The sequence below is a fragment of the Anolis sagrei genome, chromosome 4 (genome assembly GCF_037176765.1).
Source record: "Anolis sagrei isolate rAnoSag1 chromosome 4, rAnoSag1.mat, whole genome shotgun sequence".
Taxonomy (NCBI): domain Eukaryota; kingdom Metazoa; phylum Chordata; class Lepidosauria; order Squamata; family Dactyloidae; genus Anolis; species Anolis sagrei.
This window is the reverse complement of record NC_090024.1, coordinates 132,718,041-132,734,964: the sequence shown is the minus strand read 5'-3', so window position 1 is coordinate 132,734,964 and position 16,924 is coordinate 132,718,041. Positions and strand designations below refer to the sequence as shown.

Genomic DNA, 16,924 nt, shown 5'->3' with positions numbered 1-16,924 from the left:
GGGAGGGATGGGGAAGTTCCGTTAGGATGGAGTGGCCATTTTGCAGATTCCAAGGGATTCTTCAAATACATACACATGCAATTATTTTATTAGAACCAAAGTGTATATTAATTTAAGTGTGGTTGCAATATTACTGCCCATAAAATTAAAACTAAAAGAAAAAGAAAAAGAAAAGAAAATCTGAAGAATTTAATATTTGCACTGAACTGGAAGTATTCAATTATCCTCCTGAAAATTGTTGTTGGGGAGAATAGGTTTGTAATCTAAGAAAACCATCAAAGCTCTAAGGATTATTTTAGTATAATTTATGCCACTCTAGATATTGTAGGTCCCCATGCGAATCAAAAGAAACATTGTGTCTCCATCGATTTATACTAAGGGGAAAGCAAAGGTTTTAACGCAAAAAAGAACTGTATTTTTAAACGTATTTATACTGTCCCCGGTGGTGCAGTGGATTAAACCACTGAGGTGCTGAACTTGCTGATCGAAAGGTTGCAGGTTTAAATCCGGGAAGCAGGGGGAGTTTCCCAGATTTAGCCCCAGCTTCTGCCAACCTAGCAGTTTGAAAACATGCAAATGTGAGTTGATCAATAGGTACCACTCCGGCAAGAAGGTAACTGTGCTCCATGCAGTGATGCCGAGCACATGACCTTGGAGGTGTCTACGGACAACGTCAGTTCTTCGGCTTAGAAATGGAGATGAGTGCCAACCCCCAAAGTCAGACACGACTGGACTCAATGTCAGGGAACAACCTTTACCCTTAATCTTTAGATACTTGCACTATGAGACCAAATTTGAAAATTGTTTGGTTCCTGGTTTCAAAGTGTTATTTCCGGTTTAATTGTGAAAGTAGTTGTTATACTCCAGAAACCCAATTTTTGTGGCTGCCAAAAACTATGTTGAACTTGTTGAGATATTGTGAGATATTCGTTGAAATAGTACAGCAAAATGTGTCACGGGATTTTGCAATTTAATAAACCTTTCCCATGTTTTCATTTTAGAACCAATTAGGAAATCGCATTTATAATCCAGGAACAAAAATCACATTACTTAATGTAATATTATGAATGGACTATTTACATTCACTGTGAAAATCATGTATTCCTTCAGATGATACACTGTAGGTTCTAGCAGACATAATCAGCAGTCAGTGATAAAAAGAATGCTGGGAGTCACAATGAACCAACATTTGGGTATGATAATTAACAATGTACTTGACTTACAAGACAATCACTGCCTCTCTAATGTATGTACAATCTACTTGGAAGTGGATGAATACCCTATAAATATTCCTGTTGCGGTTGCAGTTACTGTTACTGTTTCTGTTACTGTTTTCCTATCTCTAGGTCCTTCCACACAGTTATATAAACCTGAATATCAAGGAAGGAAATCTCACAATATCTGCTTTGAACTGAGTTATCTGAGTCCACGCTGTCATATAATCCAGTTCAAAACAGATAATGTGGGATTTTATTCAGCTGTGTGGAAGGGGGCTCTGTTACTGGAGGTTCACATGAACTTCATTGTCTATGTCCCGCCTCGTAGCTTAAGATTGTCCGGGGAGGCCCTGCTCTCAGTCCCGCCAGTCTCACAAGTGCTCTTGGTGGGGATGAGGGACAGGGCCTTCTCAGTGGTGGCCCAATGCCTGTGGAACTTGCTCCCCAGGGAGATCAGGTCGGTTTCTTCCCTCCTTTCTTTTAGGAAGAAGGTTAAATCATGGCTCTGGGATCAAGACTTTGGACATGACATGACCGCACCTTGGATGTTGAACCGGACTGAAATTGGCTATATTGTTGATGACAGTGTTTTTAATGTGTTTTAACTTAATGTTTTATTTACTATTTTAAACTGTTGCTATTTGCGCTTATATTTGTATTATATCGAGGCTTCAAATTGTGGCTCGTTTGTAAGCCGCCCTGAATCCCCCCTCGGGGGGTTGAGAAGGGCAGGATAGAAATATTGGAAATAAATAAATAAATAAATAAATTGTACTATTTGAAATCAGCTTCCATGTCCCAATACCTATGGTGTTTTCTGGATACCTCAAACAACATATATTCATGTACAAGTGATTTCTCAATTAAATGACATCAATGCTCTCTGCATGGGGCTGCCCCTGAAATTGCCTAGTCCAGTCTGCAGCAGTTATAAGCAAAATCTTACACAAAATGTATTGCACCAGCTTTAATGGAATTTTACCAGCTTCTAGTCTGAATTAAGGATGCTAAATATTAAAAGCCAAAGTCAATCTAAGAAAGGTCTAAACTTAATTAATTCGGCAGGGGGAAGGGGAGAGTGAGTGGGCAGAATCTTGTCCTTTCCTACAGACTCAGGAAAAAGAAAACCGCAGCAACCTAGCTTGTATGTTCTTCCTCCTTAATATTTTTTTGCCATTTTAACCACACTCTGATATTGCTTGGCTGCACATGCCATAGTTTCCATTAGGGAAACATTGGAGACTAGCTTCTGGCCCACAGACAGCTACTTAGAGGCATTCTGAAAAAATAAGAATGCCAGACCTGACTTATTTATAAATTCCTTATTGTTGCTTCGAGGCATCTGTCACCTATTGTCTGAAGTTATTGCTGTAACTATAGATAGATTCAAATTAACTTAAATGAATTCATAATTTCTGAAATAACAGAATAACCCTAAAGTGCACGCTTCTGAGGGTCCTCTAGTATGCCAAGTTTTATGTTTAACATGTGAAATAACAGCCATTTGAATTCCTTTGACAAAAATAATTTCAAATTTTATTAATGCAAACATCAAAATGAAAATTAAACATCATAAAACGGTGATATAAAACTCTCACTTCACTTCTCTTTCCAGTTCCATTCCCTAATTTGTTTTTATTGCCCTCAAAACACCCTCTTTTACTATGGGCTTCCCAACAGTTGCCCCCAGGGCTGCCTCGGCTATTAAGATTTATGAGGAGAACACCTCAGGCAGCACATTTTGGGTATCATGAAAGGAAACTATTCAATTTTTTTTACTCTTGTATTTTTATCTGGGAAGTAGTGCTTGCAAGATTTTCTGTGCCAATATACCTTGACTGTCTCTTGGTGCCCTGAACCTTTATTTGCAGTGAGAATACCATTTGCTGCTCTGCCTCAGGCACCCAAATCTCTTTGGCTAGAATTGGCATTTTCATACAAAGGCTTTCCCAGAGCCCCCATTCAGAGTCAGGACCCCTCTTAGGCAGAATGAGGCGTCAGCCTCAAGTGGCAGGATCAGTGCCACTGCCCCTTCCTCCTGTTTTGATGTTGCCTTGCCTTCTTTCTCCCCAATATGCTGCCACTGCCTCACCCTCCTGTCCTTTTCTGCCTTCCTTCCACTGGCTTACTTCACCGCTTACAGTTATGCCTCCTTCCTTTGCACTTCACATTCTTCTTTTATCTCACCCAGTGCAGCAGCCTGCTTTCTCTGTAAAGCACCTTGAAGCCCTTGGTGGTGCAATGGGTTAAATCCTTGTGCCAGCAGGATTGAAGACCGACAGGTCGGAGGTTCGAATCCGGGGGACAGCAGAGACGAGCTCCCTCTATCATCTCCAGCCCCCTGTGCAGGGACATGAGAGAAGCCTCCAACAAGGATGGTAAAACAACAAAACATCCGGGCATCCCCTGGCCGATGGGGTAAGTTCCTATTTGTCAGCTCCAGCTTCCCATGCAGGGACATGAGAGAAGCCTCCCACAGGATAGTAACATATCCAGGCATCCCCTGGGCATCCTTGCAAACAGCCAATTCTCTCACACCTGAAGCAACTGCAGTTTCTCAAGTCACTCCTGACATTTAAAAAAACCTTGACTGCACAAAGCCATTTGCTCTCCTTTAAGCAGGGAGCAGGTAGGTACATGGCAGCATTGGTAATGTTATGGCTGTGATAATCCATTGACAAGTATGAGAAGGAAGTGGGTTAAGACCAAGGCAAATGATTGCCCATGCCATGCCATCCATGACTGCGACTTCAGAGGAGGGAGAAAAGAAGGAGACAAAGTTCCACTGAGGCCCAGAAGCAGATTTTCCTCCATCACAACTACTTTGTTCTTGGAAAAAGGAAAGCAGATGCAGGCACAGTTCCACCATGCCATAACCCATAAGCAGGAAAAAAGCAATTGGCTTCATCCTGTCACTGTCCTGGCCTCGAACATCAAGAAGAGGCAGGAAGAGGTTCAGAAAGAAAGAAAAGAACCTCCATCTACCACAACTACCATTGCCTCTTCTTAGATGGAGAAAAGGAGAGGGCAGAGCACAGAGTTTTCATCTGTTTGGTCATTTTCTTGCAAAGCTCCATACTCATTCTTGGTGCTACATAAATAAATTAATGATGATGACACTGGCCAACATACAATTTTCGTGCCTCAAATATTAGTCCTGTTTCTGGGCATATTTGATTTGCTGATTCCAAAAATACCACCGGTTTTCCAGGATTAGCTCTAGTTTTTGAAATGCAGAACATATGCCATCTACCAGACGTCATCTGCTCTCCAATAGAAAAACCATGATACCCATATCTAAAAAAATAGAGTCGATGTGATCTATCCAAAGCAATTTTCTGAACCAGCACCCCAATAACCCAGGAACAGGTCTTAAAAATCAAGACACCAAAACATTTATTTTTGTTGGGCAGTGCGAGCAGCCTCATCATCATCACCATCATCATCATCATCATCTGTATTTAAGCCAGGAGAACTGACTTGCTGACTGCCATTACTGCAGTCTTTCCAACCTCTTGCCTTCTTTGACTTGTAATCCCCACCATGCTATTTCCTTACCTTGCTCTTCATCTCTTCCACCACCCACTTGCTTACCTCCTGTTGACTGTTTTGAGGATCTAGTAAACTAGAGAAGGTGGCTGTGGTAAAGAAATGGTGTGCGAAGAAGGTGGAAGATAGAGTGAGAAGAGGTGCAGGGGAGGGAGGCACAAAAGTGTGATGGGAGATGGTAGGTAAAATGCTTTTCAGATACTTTTGTGTCTCCTGATTAAAAGAAAAGTAATACTGACCTTGTGATGAATGTAAAAGATGAATGTATTGCCAGCTCTTAAGTTTCCACGTGTGAGTCTGATGGGAAGGCAGAACTCCAAAGGGCGCAATTCTCTCAGGTCACCATGCTTTCCCCTCTTAATGTAATGAGGTTTTGAAGAAAGTGTGAATGTGTTGTCGAATGCTTTCACTGGATTGTTGTGCATTTTCCAGGCTGTATGGCCATGTCCCAGAAGCATTCTCTCCTGATGTTTTGCCCACATCTATGACAGTCATCCTCAGAGGTTGTGAGGTCTGTTGGAAACTAGGAAAATGGGGTTTATATATCTGTGGATTGTCCAGGGTGAGAGAAAGAACTCTTGTATGTGTGAGGCAAGTGTGAATGTTGCAATTAGCGAGGTTTAACATGGAGTAGCCTTGCAGCAGCAAAATCAATCAGTGGGGGTATTTACAGAGCCTGGCTGTTGTTGCCTGGGAGCACCCTCTGTTCACTGGCACTTGATTGTTTGCCATCTGGTGTTCTCTGGTTTACCAGGGGTGTTCTTTCATAGAATCACAGAGTTGGAAGAGACCTCATTGGCCATCCAGTCCATCCCCCTGCCAAGAAGCAGGAAAACTGCATTCAAAGCACCCCAACAGATGGCCATCCAGCCTCTGTTTAAAAGCCTTCACAGAAGGTGCCTCCACCACAGTCTGATGCAGAGAGTTCCACTGCTGAACAGCTCTCACAGTCAGGAAGTTCTTCCTAATGTTCAGATGGAATCTCCTTTCTTGTAGTTTGAAGCCATTATTCTGCGTCCTAGTCTCCAGGGCAGCAGAAAACAAGCTTGCTCCCTCCTCCCTGTGGCTTCCTCTCACATACTTATACATGGCTATCATGTTTCCTCTCAGCCTTCTATTATTCAGTCTAAACATGCCCAGCTCTTTAAGCCGCTCCTCATAGGCCTTGTTCTTCAGACATTTTTAGTCGCTCTCCTTTCTTTACTGTCTTGGTGCTTTTTTTAAATAATGGCAATCAGATTTGGTTTGTGTTCATGGTTTTCTCCTTTCTGTCGAAACTGCCCAACAAATTTCTGAATTGGTTGAGATTGAATGAGGTAGTCAATGAAAAAAAACTAAAGCAAAACGTTGGGCAGGATGTCCTTGTTAAAGCAAGGTTGAAGAAGAAGAGGAAGTGGTCTAAGGGCCCTTCCACACAACCATATAAACCAGAATATCAAGGCAGAAAACCCCCACAATATAGAATTATAGAGTTGGAAGAGACCTCATGGGCTATCCAGTCCAACCCCCTGCCAAGAAGCAGGAAAACTGCATTCAAAGCACCCCGACAGATGGCCATCCAGGCTCTGTTTAAAAGCATTCAGAGAAGGAGCCTCTACCGCACTCCGGGGCGGAGAGTTCCACTGTTGTTGTTTTTTGTTTTTTTGTCGTGTCAGGAGTTTAGTTCACAGAATCATAGAATCGAAGAGTTGGAAGAGACCTCATGGGCCATCCAGTCCAACCCCCTGCCAAGAAGCAGGAATATTGCATTCAAATCACCCCTGACAGATGGCCATCCAGCCTCTGTTTAAAAGCTTCCAAAGAAGGAGCCTCCACCACACTCTGGGGCAGAGAGTTCCACTGCTGAACAGCTCTCACAGTCAGGAAGTTCTTCCTCATGTTCAGATGGAATCTCCTCTCTTGTAGTTTGAAGCCATTATTCTGCGTCCTAGCTTCCAGGGAAGCAGTAAGCAAACTTGCTCCCTCCTCCCTGTGGCTTCCTCTCACATACTTATACATGGCTATCATGTCTCCTCTCAGCCTTCTCTTCTTTAGGCTAAACATGCCCAGCTCTTTAAGTCGCTCCTCATAGGCCTTGTTCTCCAGACATTTTTAGTCACTCTCCTTTCTTTACTGTCTTGGTGCTTTTTTAAAATACTGGCAATCAGATTTGGTTCGTATTCATGGTTTCCTCCTTTCTGTTGAAACTGCCCAACAAATTACTGAATGAGACTGAATTGAAAAAAACTAGACCAAAAAGTGGGGCAGGATATCCTGTCAAAGCAAGATTGAAGAAGAAGAGGAAGTGGTCTAAAAGGGCCCTTCCTTCCACACAGAATATCAAGGCCGAAAATCCCACAATATCTGCTTTGAGTTGGGTTATCTGAGTCCACACTGCCATATATATTCCAGTTCAATGTGGGTTTTATACAGCTGTGTGGAAGGGGCCTGAGAGAGGAGCACCTGGCTGCCCTCCTTCTCCTCGCCCTGGCTCTGACTGAGTGAGGAGGCGCCTGAATCCTCGCCTCGCGGGGGTCCCTTCGAGGCGGGAGGGAAACGAGGAGCGCGAGGCTGGCTCAAGCCAAGGAGGGGCGCGTGCCCACCCTCTCCCTCCCTCCCTCGCGCGCTCCTTCCTTTCTTTCCCGCCCGAAGCGAGGCGTGGCCTGAGCCCTGAGTGCTGGAGGGCGGCCTCGCCCTTGGCGCCTCAGTCGCGCCTTCTCCTCTTCTGCCGACGGACCTCGCTCGACGGCTGCGCCATGCCCAAGTGCCCGCGGTGCCAGAAGGAGGTCTACTTCGGTGAGCGGGAGACCCTTATCCGCGGGGGTGACCGGGAGGCGGGGGTGGACAGAGGAAAAGGGGGTCGCCGTCGGAAAGGGAGGGTGCCGTCCGTTCCCCTTGGAGGCAAAGCTCTGAAAGGGGCCGCTCGGCCTTATTACCCCAGTCCCTCTCCATCCCGTTTGATTGACAGGAGGCTTCTCGCTGCTTCCCCTTTTTGGCCCGCCCTCAGGGCACTCCAGCAAAGAGTTGCCTGGGGGTCGCTTCCAACCCTTCCTTGGAAACTTGTGGGTGCTGCAGGGGGGAACCTGACCATTTGGGGTCCCCCTCTCCTCCCCCCCTCCTGAAACAACTTTGAGGCGTTGTTGCGTGATTATATCAGTCACTGCTGCTTCAACTTCCAAATGGGAGCCTCAATAATAATAATAATAATAATAATAATAATAATAATAATAATAATCTATATAAATAAAAATGTAATGTTCGTTCGTGCTACCATCAAAACTCAAAAACCACTGGGGGAATTGACACCAAATTTGGACACAAGATGCCTAACAGTCCCATTTATGTCCTCCACTCAAAAAATTGATTTTGCCATTTGGGAATTGTTGTTGCTGGGATTTATAGTTTACCTACAATCAAAGAGCATTCTGAACTCCACCAATGATGGAATTGGGCCAAACTTAGCACACAGGGCTCCCATGACCAGCAGAAAAAACTGGAAGGGTTTGCTGGACATTGACCTTGAGTTTGGGAATTGTAGTTCACCCACATCCAGAGAGCACTGTGGACTCAAACAATGATGGATCTGGACCAAACTTGGCACGAATATTCCATGTGCCCAAATATGAACACAGATGGAGTTTAAGGGAAATAGACCTTGACATTTGGGAATTGTTGTTGCTGGGATTTATAGTTCACCTACAAATAAAGAGCATTCTGAACTCTACCAATGATGGAATTGAACCAAACATGGCATACAGGACTTCCATGACCAACAGAACACACTGGAAGGGTTTGGTGGGCATTGAGTTTGGGAGTTGTAGTTCACCTACATCCAGAGAGCACTGTGGACTCAAACAATGATGGATCTGGACCAAACTTGACACAAAAATTCCATATGCCTAAATATGAACACAGATGGAGTTTGGAGGAAATATACCTTGACATTTGGGATTTGTAGTTACTAGGATTTATAGTTCACTACAATTAAAGAGCATTCTGAAACCTACAAATGACAGAAATGGGGCAAACATCCCACACAGAACCCCCATGACCAACAGAAAATACGACAAGGATGAGAAAGAAATAAAACATATATATTTGTAAGAGAGACTCATGAATGGAGGAGTGGGGACAATCCTTCATGTGGGCAGGAGATAGTGCAATATGAGGACACCCATTATAGGGAAGAATGACAAAGGGAGATGTAAAATCACTCTCCAAAAGTGCAACGGAAAAGCCACGTTTTGAGGTTACAGGTTGAGCACACCCAGTGCTTTAAGCCGATTCTCATAGGGATTCATGGTCTTCAGATCATTGGTGTGAATTAATGATCTAAAATTGATCATTTTAATTGCCCTTCTCTGGACACGTTCCAGCTTGTCAATATTTCTCTTAAATTGTGATGCCCAGAATTAGACACAATATTCTATTTGAGGTCTGAACAAAATAGACTAGAGGAGCATCTGACAGTTTTTAGGTGTGGCTTGTTACTGCCTGGGGGAATTCTTTGTTGAGAGGTGATTACCTGTCCTTGATTGTTTCTTGTCTGGAGTTCCCCTGTGTTTGAGTTTTGTTCTTTATTTACTGTTATAATTAAACTTTATTCTCAGTGCAGCATAGATAGCCATCTAAATAATTGACATACTTCAATTCAAACATGTTGAAATATTTATAGCAGTTTGACAGCATTGTCGAAGGCTTTCATAGCCAGAATCACTGGGTTGTTGAGGGTTTTTCGGGCTGTATGGCCATGTTCTAGAAGCATTCTCTCCTGACATTTCACATGCATCTATGGCAGGCATCCTCAGAGGTTGTGAGGTCTGTTGGAAACTAGGAAAATTGGGTTTGTATATCTGTGGAAAGTCCAGGGTGGGAGAAACAACTCTTGTCTGTTGGAGCTGGGTGTGAATGTTTCAATTGGCCACCTTGATTAGCATTTGATGGTCTGACAGTTTTTAGGTGTGCCTTCTTACTGCCTGGGGAATTCTTTCTTCAGAGGTGATTAGCTGTCCCTGATTGTTTCTTGTCTGGAGTTCCCTGTGTTTGAGTTTTGTTCTTTATTTACTGTTATAATTTTAGAGTTTTTAAAATAGTGGTAGCCAGATTTTGTTCATTTTCATGGCAGTAACGAGCCACATCTAAAACCTGACAGGCTATCAAATGCTAATCAAGATGGCCTATTAAAACATTCACACCTACCTCCAACAGACAAGAGTTTTTTCTCCCACCCTGGACATTCCATAGAGATATAATCCCAATTTTCCTAGTTTCCAACAGACCTCACAACCTCTGAGGATGCTTGCCATAGATGCATGTGAAATGTCAGGAGAGAATGCTTCCAGAACATGGCCATATAGCCCGAAAAGCATATAACAACCCAGTAATTCTGGCCATGAAAGCCCTCGACAATAGATTGAGATAGCACTTTTATAGGAAATGCTAAATTCGTGCACTCTGAGGCTGAGAGAATCCCACAATATAAGAAGAATTGGAGTTCCAAAGATGTTTAGTTTGTGCAGGCGGCAGAAGGGGTGGACAGACACATCCTAAGAACTAGGGATTATGAGACGCTAGGCATCTGTATGGGAACTTAAAAATGTGAGTTATACAATTGGTTTTAGATTGTATAGAACACTGATTCTGAAAGTGTGGGTCCTGACCCCAGATGAGGTCCCTTTAGCTAAATGTTGAGTTCTCAAAAAATTTGGGAACAGTAAAAATTTTCTGAACATCCCTTAGTGACTGTTTTAGACACTTACATGAATCTGTTGTGCATTATTTACAGTGGACTCTGCAGAATATGCTTCAGCTGTATGTCATAGAAAGGAAAATCAACCTGTTTAGCAAGCCTTATAAATGCTGATTTGTTATCAGTAAATGTTTGATTTTATATACCTATTTTATATACTTGTGTACCTGGGATCATGTTAAAATGCCTTGGTTTGAAAGGAGTGGCAAGGGGAAAAGTTTAAGAAGCCTTCTATATTATAGAAGAACTAACCCTAGGTTCAAAGGACAGGGAACACAACATACAGAGCCCTTCCTTCAGATACACAGTTCTCATGTATTTGTGAGTACCATGCTATCCTGCATGGCTAAACATACAAACCAGGAAGCTAGAAATGAAGGGAAGGTAAACAGAACTGAGGTAGAAACTTAAGGACACCTGGAAATTATCCAGTCTTTCAGAAACAAAAGAGATGATGAAGTATGTATGTGTGAGAGGATTAGAGAAGGAAGCAGGCACATAGAAATGAAACTTTAGTTCTCTCTGAGGAGTTATGTGACAATCCATTATATGCAACTGCAAGGCAATGTGCATGATTCACTGCCCCTAGAACAGCGTTTCTCAACCTGGGGGTCGGGACCCCTGGGAGGGTCATGAGGGGGTGTCAGAGGGGTCGCCAGTATTTTCTGTTGGTTATGGGAGTTCTATATGCCAAGATTGATCCAATTCCATCATTGGTGAAGTTCAGAATGCTCTTTCATTGTAGGTGAACTATAAATCCCAGCAAGTACAACTTCCAAATGACAAAATCAATCCCCCCCCAACTCCACCAGTATTCCAATTTGGGCGTTTTGGGTATTTGTGCCAAGTTTGGTCCGGCTCCATCATTGTTTGAATCCACAATGCTCTCTGGATGTAGGTGAACTACAATTCCCAAATGTCCAGATCTATTTTCCCCAAACTCCACCAATGTTCACAATTGGGCATATTGAGTATTTGTGCCAAGTTTGGTCCAGATCCATCATTGTTTGAGTCCAAAGTGCTCTCTGGATGTTGGTGAACTACAACTCCAAAACTCAAGGTCAATGCCCATCATACCCTTCCAGTATTTTCTGTCGGTCATGGGAGTTCTATATGCCAAGATTGGTCCAATTCTATCGTTGGTGGAGGTCAAAATGCTCTTTCATTGTAGGTGAACTATAAATCCCAGCAACTACAACTTCCAAATGACAAAATCAATCCCCCCAACTCCACCAGTATTCAAATTTGGGTGTTTTGGGTATTTGTGCCAAATTTGATCCAGTAAATGAACATACATCCTGCATATCAGATATTTACTTTACAGTTCATAATAGTAGAAAAATTACAGTTATGAAGTAGCAACATAAATTATTTTACGGTTGGAGGTCACCACAACATAAGGATCTGTCTTAAGGGGTTGCAGCATTAGGAAGGTTGAGAACCACTGCCCTAGAAAGATTGAATGTCCAAATCTGATTTGAGTTGAGATTGTTCTTTCTGTGACTGAGCCCTGGAACATAGGAAGGGTAGTTATGCGTTTGACAGATTTCCTTCACTGTAGACTCTACAGTTTACACTTGAATCCCCTCCTGAGAAGCTATGGCAATTAGACAAGGCTGCCTCCTTTCTCTGTTCAGAAAACTTCACCACTGTCTTGTGTTGGTTTTCTTTTTGCATATATATCCTGCTGAACATTAATGGTTAACACGATATCCCTTGGTACTGATGTCCATTATTTGTGGGAAAATAACCAGGGAAGCATTGTACCGAAAAGACAGGATTAAAACCGTAGGTTGGCTAATATTACCTGTTGTCCTTACAGGATGTTTATTTCACCTTCCTTTCAGCTGTTTGCTCAAGGTGTACGGCAGGCAAACCCAATAGGCAAACCATCTTCTGTTTCAACAAGATGTTGAAAATCAAATTAACTAGACGGATCAATTCTAGCATTGTAAACTGAGAAAGTAAATTAGATTTCTATTCAGATAAGGACAACATGTACATTTACTTCTTCCTGTTGTGAATTGAATTTAACAATCTTTTGGGAACACAGCTGAGTAAAGCCCCCTCCCACCACACCATATTCATGTATAGGACCAGGTTTAAAAATTTCTCCAAACAAGAGCTGATGTGTCACTCTGAAGAAGGCCTCCCTCCCCGCAAGACAAACGTTTTTGAATGTTGGTGATGGGGACATCCAATCAGCTAGATTAAGCAGGCATAGCCTTTTGATAATGCAAAACTGGCCAGCACAGTAGCATCCTGCATTGATGCATATATGAAGTAGCCTCCAAAGAAAGGAATTATGCCTTCATGTCCCAGTTGAGAAGATGCATATATATTCACACACTTGCTTTGCTAAGTTGGCAGCTTGCCTGCCGTCAGCATTGGACACAGTCTTGGGTATAATTTGTGAAATGCTAACATGCAGCAGAATAGTGCTCTCTTCTTGTACTAGTCTGTTGTTTTTTAAGTCCATAATTATATGTTTAAAAGCAGACTGGCCAGCATTTATTTTCCTTTTAAATTGCAGGACACAAACAAGGCTTCTCTTACAACTGTTTTACGGATTGTTTCGTTATTTCAATCCCTGCTTTTGCCTTTGTGCCCTTAAAATTCTTTGGGATATTGTGCATGTACAAACAAATGGGGGTAAAGAGTAGCAGAGGTGTTCTCCTGGCTTGCAGTGGCAGGGCTGCCTCAACAGGAAAGGAATCTCCAGAATGATATCACACTGGGTCACATGTGTCAAGGGTGTGTCCCTGATTGTGCAGTGTGTTGGCACAACTGTCTTAATGCATCCCAAGGTTCATTCCAAATACTGTGACTACATTAAAAGGTTTTCTGTAAAAAAAAATTCTAACCCATCTCCCTTGGTAAATATTTGTGAACTGTAACTTCTGAGAGAAACTCATCAAAATCACACCCTTTGTATTATTAAAGTTCCCTTTATGCCCAGGACTATATACAGAAGGAGAAGAATTTCCAAATCATAGTGGGGTCCTTTGCCCGAAGAATTATTTCAGTTATTTCCAGTGTCAGATGTGTCCAAATGACCACAGACACTCACTCAATGTGCATTTGAACAAGCAGGTCACAATAAATTCCAAAATGTTGCAGTACAAGAGGGTTGCCAGAGAGAAAATGCCCATCTTTCCTTTCACTGAAGGCTTAGATAGTGACGGAGAGCATTAAAAGGATGGATTGGGGATGGGGAATTTTATTCTCTGTAAGTTTTTGCAACATTGTTACTAACTTATGTTCTTGCCATGGTAGCTGAAAAAGTTACCTCCCTGGGGAAGGACTGGCATCGACCATGCCTGAAGTGTGAAAAATGCAACAAGACCCTGTCTTCTGGTGGCCATGCAGAGGTAAGTGCCTAATATTGTCCAGTTAGTCCCTGGGTTATGAGTCACATTCTGTAGGTATCTTCCTAAGTTGAGTGTATATGTAAGTTGGAACAAAAAAAATTAAAAATGTAATTCCAGCCCCACACACACACACACACACACACACACATATGTTTTGAATAGCACAGGGAAAGGTCACCTCACTTTCTGTCCCTGTGATTGGAATTTAAAAAAAATTGGCTTGTTTTAGAAATAAGGATTGTGTTTTTTTTTCATGTCGGGAGTGACTTGAGAAATTGCAAGTCGTTTCTGGGGTGAGAGAATTGGCTGTCTGTAAAGACATTGCCCAGGGGATGCCTGGATGTTTTGATGTTTTACCATCCTTGTGGGAGGCTTCTCTCATGTCCCTGCATGGGGAGCTGGAGCTGACAGAGGGAGCTCATCCGCACTCTCCCCAGATTTGAACCTCTGACCTGTTGGTCTTCAGCCCTGCGGGCACTTATAGAAACCACCAGGGGCTTCTGTAAGGATTGCTGATAAAGCTTCAGTGGAGATACCTTTTTCTTATGATAAATCTTTCAGGAGCAAATTTCCTTCCTAGGGGTAGATGTCCTCACTTCCAGTTTTATTCTAGCACATTTTTATCCTAATGCAAACTTCCTTGGATTATATAATCAAATCCTTCAAAAAAGTCAAACTTTTAGTTGCAGAAATGTGGCAAGACGCATTTTCTGATGCTGGAACAGACAAACTGCCTTAAAAATTCTTGCATGATGTTTATTTAGTGGGACTTTATCAACTATCTGTCTGATGGGTGAGTCACCAATTACTCGATAAAAATATAGCTTTGAATGTCATTAATGACATACATTTATGAGAATTATCTGTATATTTAACAGCCCATTTCTATGCAGTTCTTCAGAGCACTTACAGTGTTTCTGATTTGTCCATGATCTTCTCTTCTGTGGTAATTTAAGCATTTCCCTATTGGAAATCAGCATATGTACCCATGGGAAGGAAAGAGGCGCATGGAAAGTATTTCTCTGTAGAATAATTTTGGCCATAAAGGTTGCGAGGTTAATGGGTATCCGAAGATCTGGAAAAGAGAGATCAGCAGCTCCAGAGCAAACTCATTTAAGAGGAAGTCGTGGGGTGAACAGGTAGCTCTTTCGTTCACAATATATAGCAGGACATTCTGCATTCCCTTTACCTTTCTAGAGTTTGCATTCTCTCCAATCACCCAAGAACAGTGAATATCAGATGTTCTGTTGTTGATGCCTCCTCTGAGATGTTTGCATTGTCTCTACAGCATGATGGGAAGCCATACTGTAACCACCCCTGCTATGCTGCTTTGTTTGGACCCAAAGGTAGGATTACAGCAAGGAGGGAGTAGGGTGCTGGGTATTGAGAGACACTTGATTCTTCTAAGATTCTGTAACCCAAGCGCACAATTACATCCAGAAGTACAGCAGCAGTTTGCTACTGTACAATGTTGCGCTCTCACAAATTATGCCTCAGCTGGATTTTCACCAGCCCTTGGGGGGTTGCATGTGGCCTGCAGGCCTTAGTTTGGGGACTCCTGGTCTAAGGCTTCATGTCTAAAGATGCTGCTTATTCCCATCAACTATCTACCTAACCTGTAACAAGGGAAAAGACACATATGCTGGGTGACACAATTAATTTCATAAGGTTTCCTTCTGCAAGAAATAATCAGTTCCTTGCTTGGTCAGTTTCTTGCTCTGTAACAAAGGCTACCACAACTGTTGGTATTCATTAGCATTCTCACATACAAACTAAGCAGGGCTAAGTCTAATCTTCCAGTGTCAGATGGGATCTGGTACATTGAGAGAAGGGATCTGTGTTGTTAATAGCAGCAATAATATGTTTCATGCTTATGTCTATGTTTGATGTTTTTATAGTTTTAATCTACAGTTATATGTTATTAATTTAGATATGTGATATTTTATATATATGTGAGGCACTGAATTTGCCATTTATTATGTTGTAAACTGCTTTGAGTCCCCTGAGGGGTGAGAAAAGCAAAATAGAAATGTAGTTAATAAATAAATAAATAAATTGGCTTTCTCAATTAGTCAGAGTCATTCTATATGCAAATTTTCTCTCTATTTATATTCCTGAAGAATACTGTAAAGGGAGGTGGTATCAACAGCATCACAATCTCTGAATTTGCCTAACCCAGAAGAAATTGCTACCTAGGACACTGGAGTACAAAGATATTCTGTTTCTTGTGGTGCTTCAGGGATACAAAGGAGTGTCTAATTATTTTCCAAACTTTTCTTTTCTTTCAGGTTTTGGCCGTGGAGGTGCTGAAAGCCACACATTCAAATGAAGCTCAGGTAATTGGCTCAACTTCACTAAATAGTGAGGAGAGATTTGATGCAAGATGTTTTGGGGTGAAGATGTGTTTTCCTTTGCTCACCATGTTCTCTTTTTCTCTTTAGGACTGGAAAGTTTGCTGTGGATCCTGGCAGCTTTAAAAGCAGTGTAACCAAAATGTGTTCCCCTCCCCTCCCCCCCCCTCCAGTAGTGAGCTAGTATATTATAAGTGCTTTCTGAAGAGGTGTGATTCTAAATGTTGGAAGATTTACTGTTCTGGGCCAGTTGAGAAATATTATGGGGTGGAGATCAGGAAATGGTTGCTAATAATAGCATGGGAAGCTTCCTGGAAATGAGTTTCAGCCAGAGAAAACTAAGCCTGCTTGTAGACCCTTTGCTCCATAGTGGCGATTTTGTCTCAGTAATAAAAGCTTGAGTTTAAAACGTCAGTCCAAAGAATGTGTGAGTATTTACTGAAGCTCCTTGAGAAAGTCATGGAATTTCTCTTAGAAGTCGTTTGGGGACTCCCTTAGGAATTCACAGTAGAAGGAATATTTGCTGCTGCTGCATTCACTGAGACTTCCAGAGAGATGATAATTTCTTTTCTTTTTGTCTCCTTCACTCACTTACCGTACTTACCTTCTTTCTTTTCCTTTCTTTCTTCCTTCCTTTCCTCCTCCTCTTCCTCCTCCTCCTCCTCTTCTCTTCCTCCACCAACTCCACCACCACCACCACCTCCTCCT

At 42.3% G+C, this 16,924-nt stretch overlaps 1 protein-coding gene across 1 annotated transcript in view; it reads left to right on the top strand.

Moving 5' to 3' along the window:
- The window catches only part of CRIP2 (cysteine rich protein 2), an 86,383-nt gene extending 69,753 nt beyond the window's left edge, over positions 1-16,630 (top strand). The window contains exons 9-13 of the mRNA XM_067467086.1: positions 7,248-7,541; positions 13,771-13,865; positions 15,154-15,211; positions 16,154-16,201; positions 16,307-16,630. Coding sequence (XP_067323187.1) covers positions 7,248-7,541; positions 13,771-13,865; positions 15,154-15,211; positions 16,154-16,194 — 488 coding nt within the window. The 3' untranslated portion in view covers positions 16,195-16,201; positions 16,307-16,630. The remainder of the gene's footprint in view (positions 1-7,247; positions 7,542-13,770; positions 13,866-15,153; positions 15,212-16,153; positions 16,202-16,306) is intronic.
- The last annotated feature ends 294 nt before the right edge of the window (positions 16,631-16,924 follow it).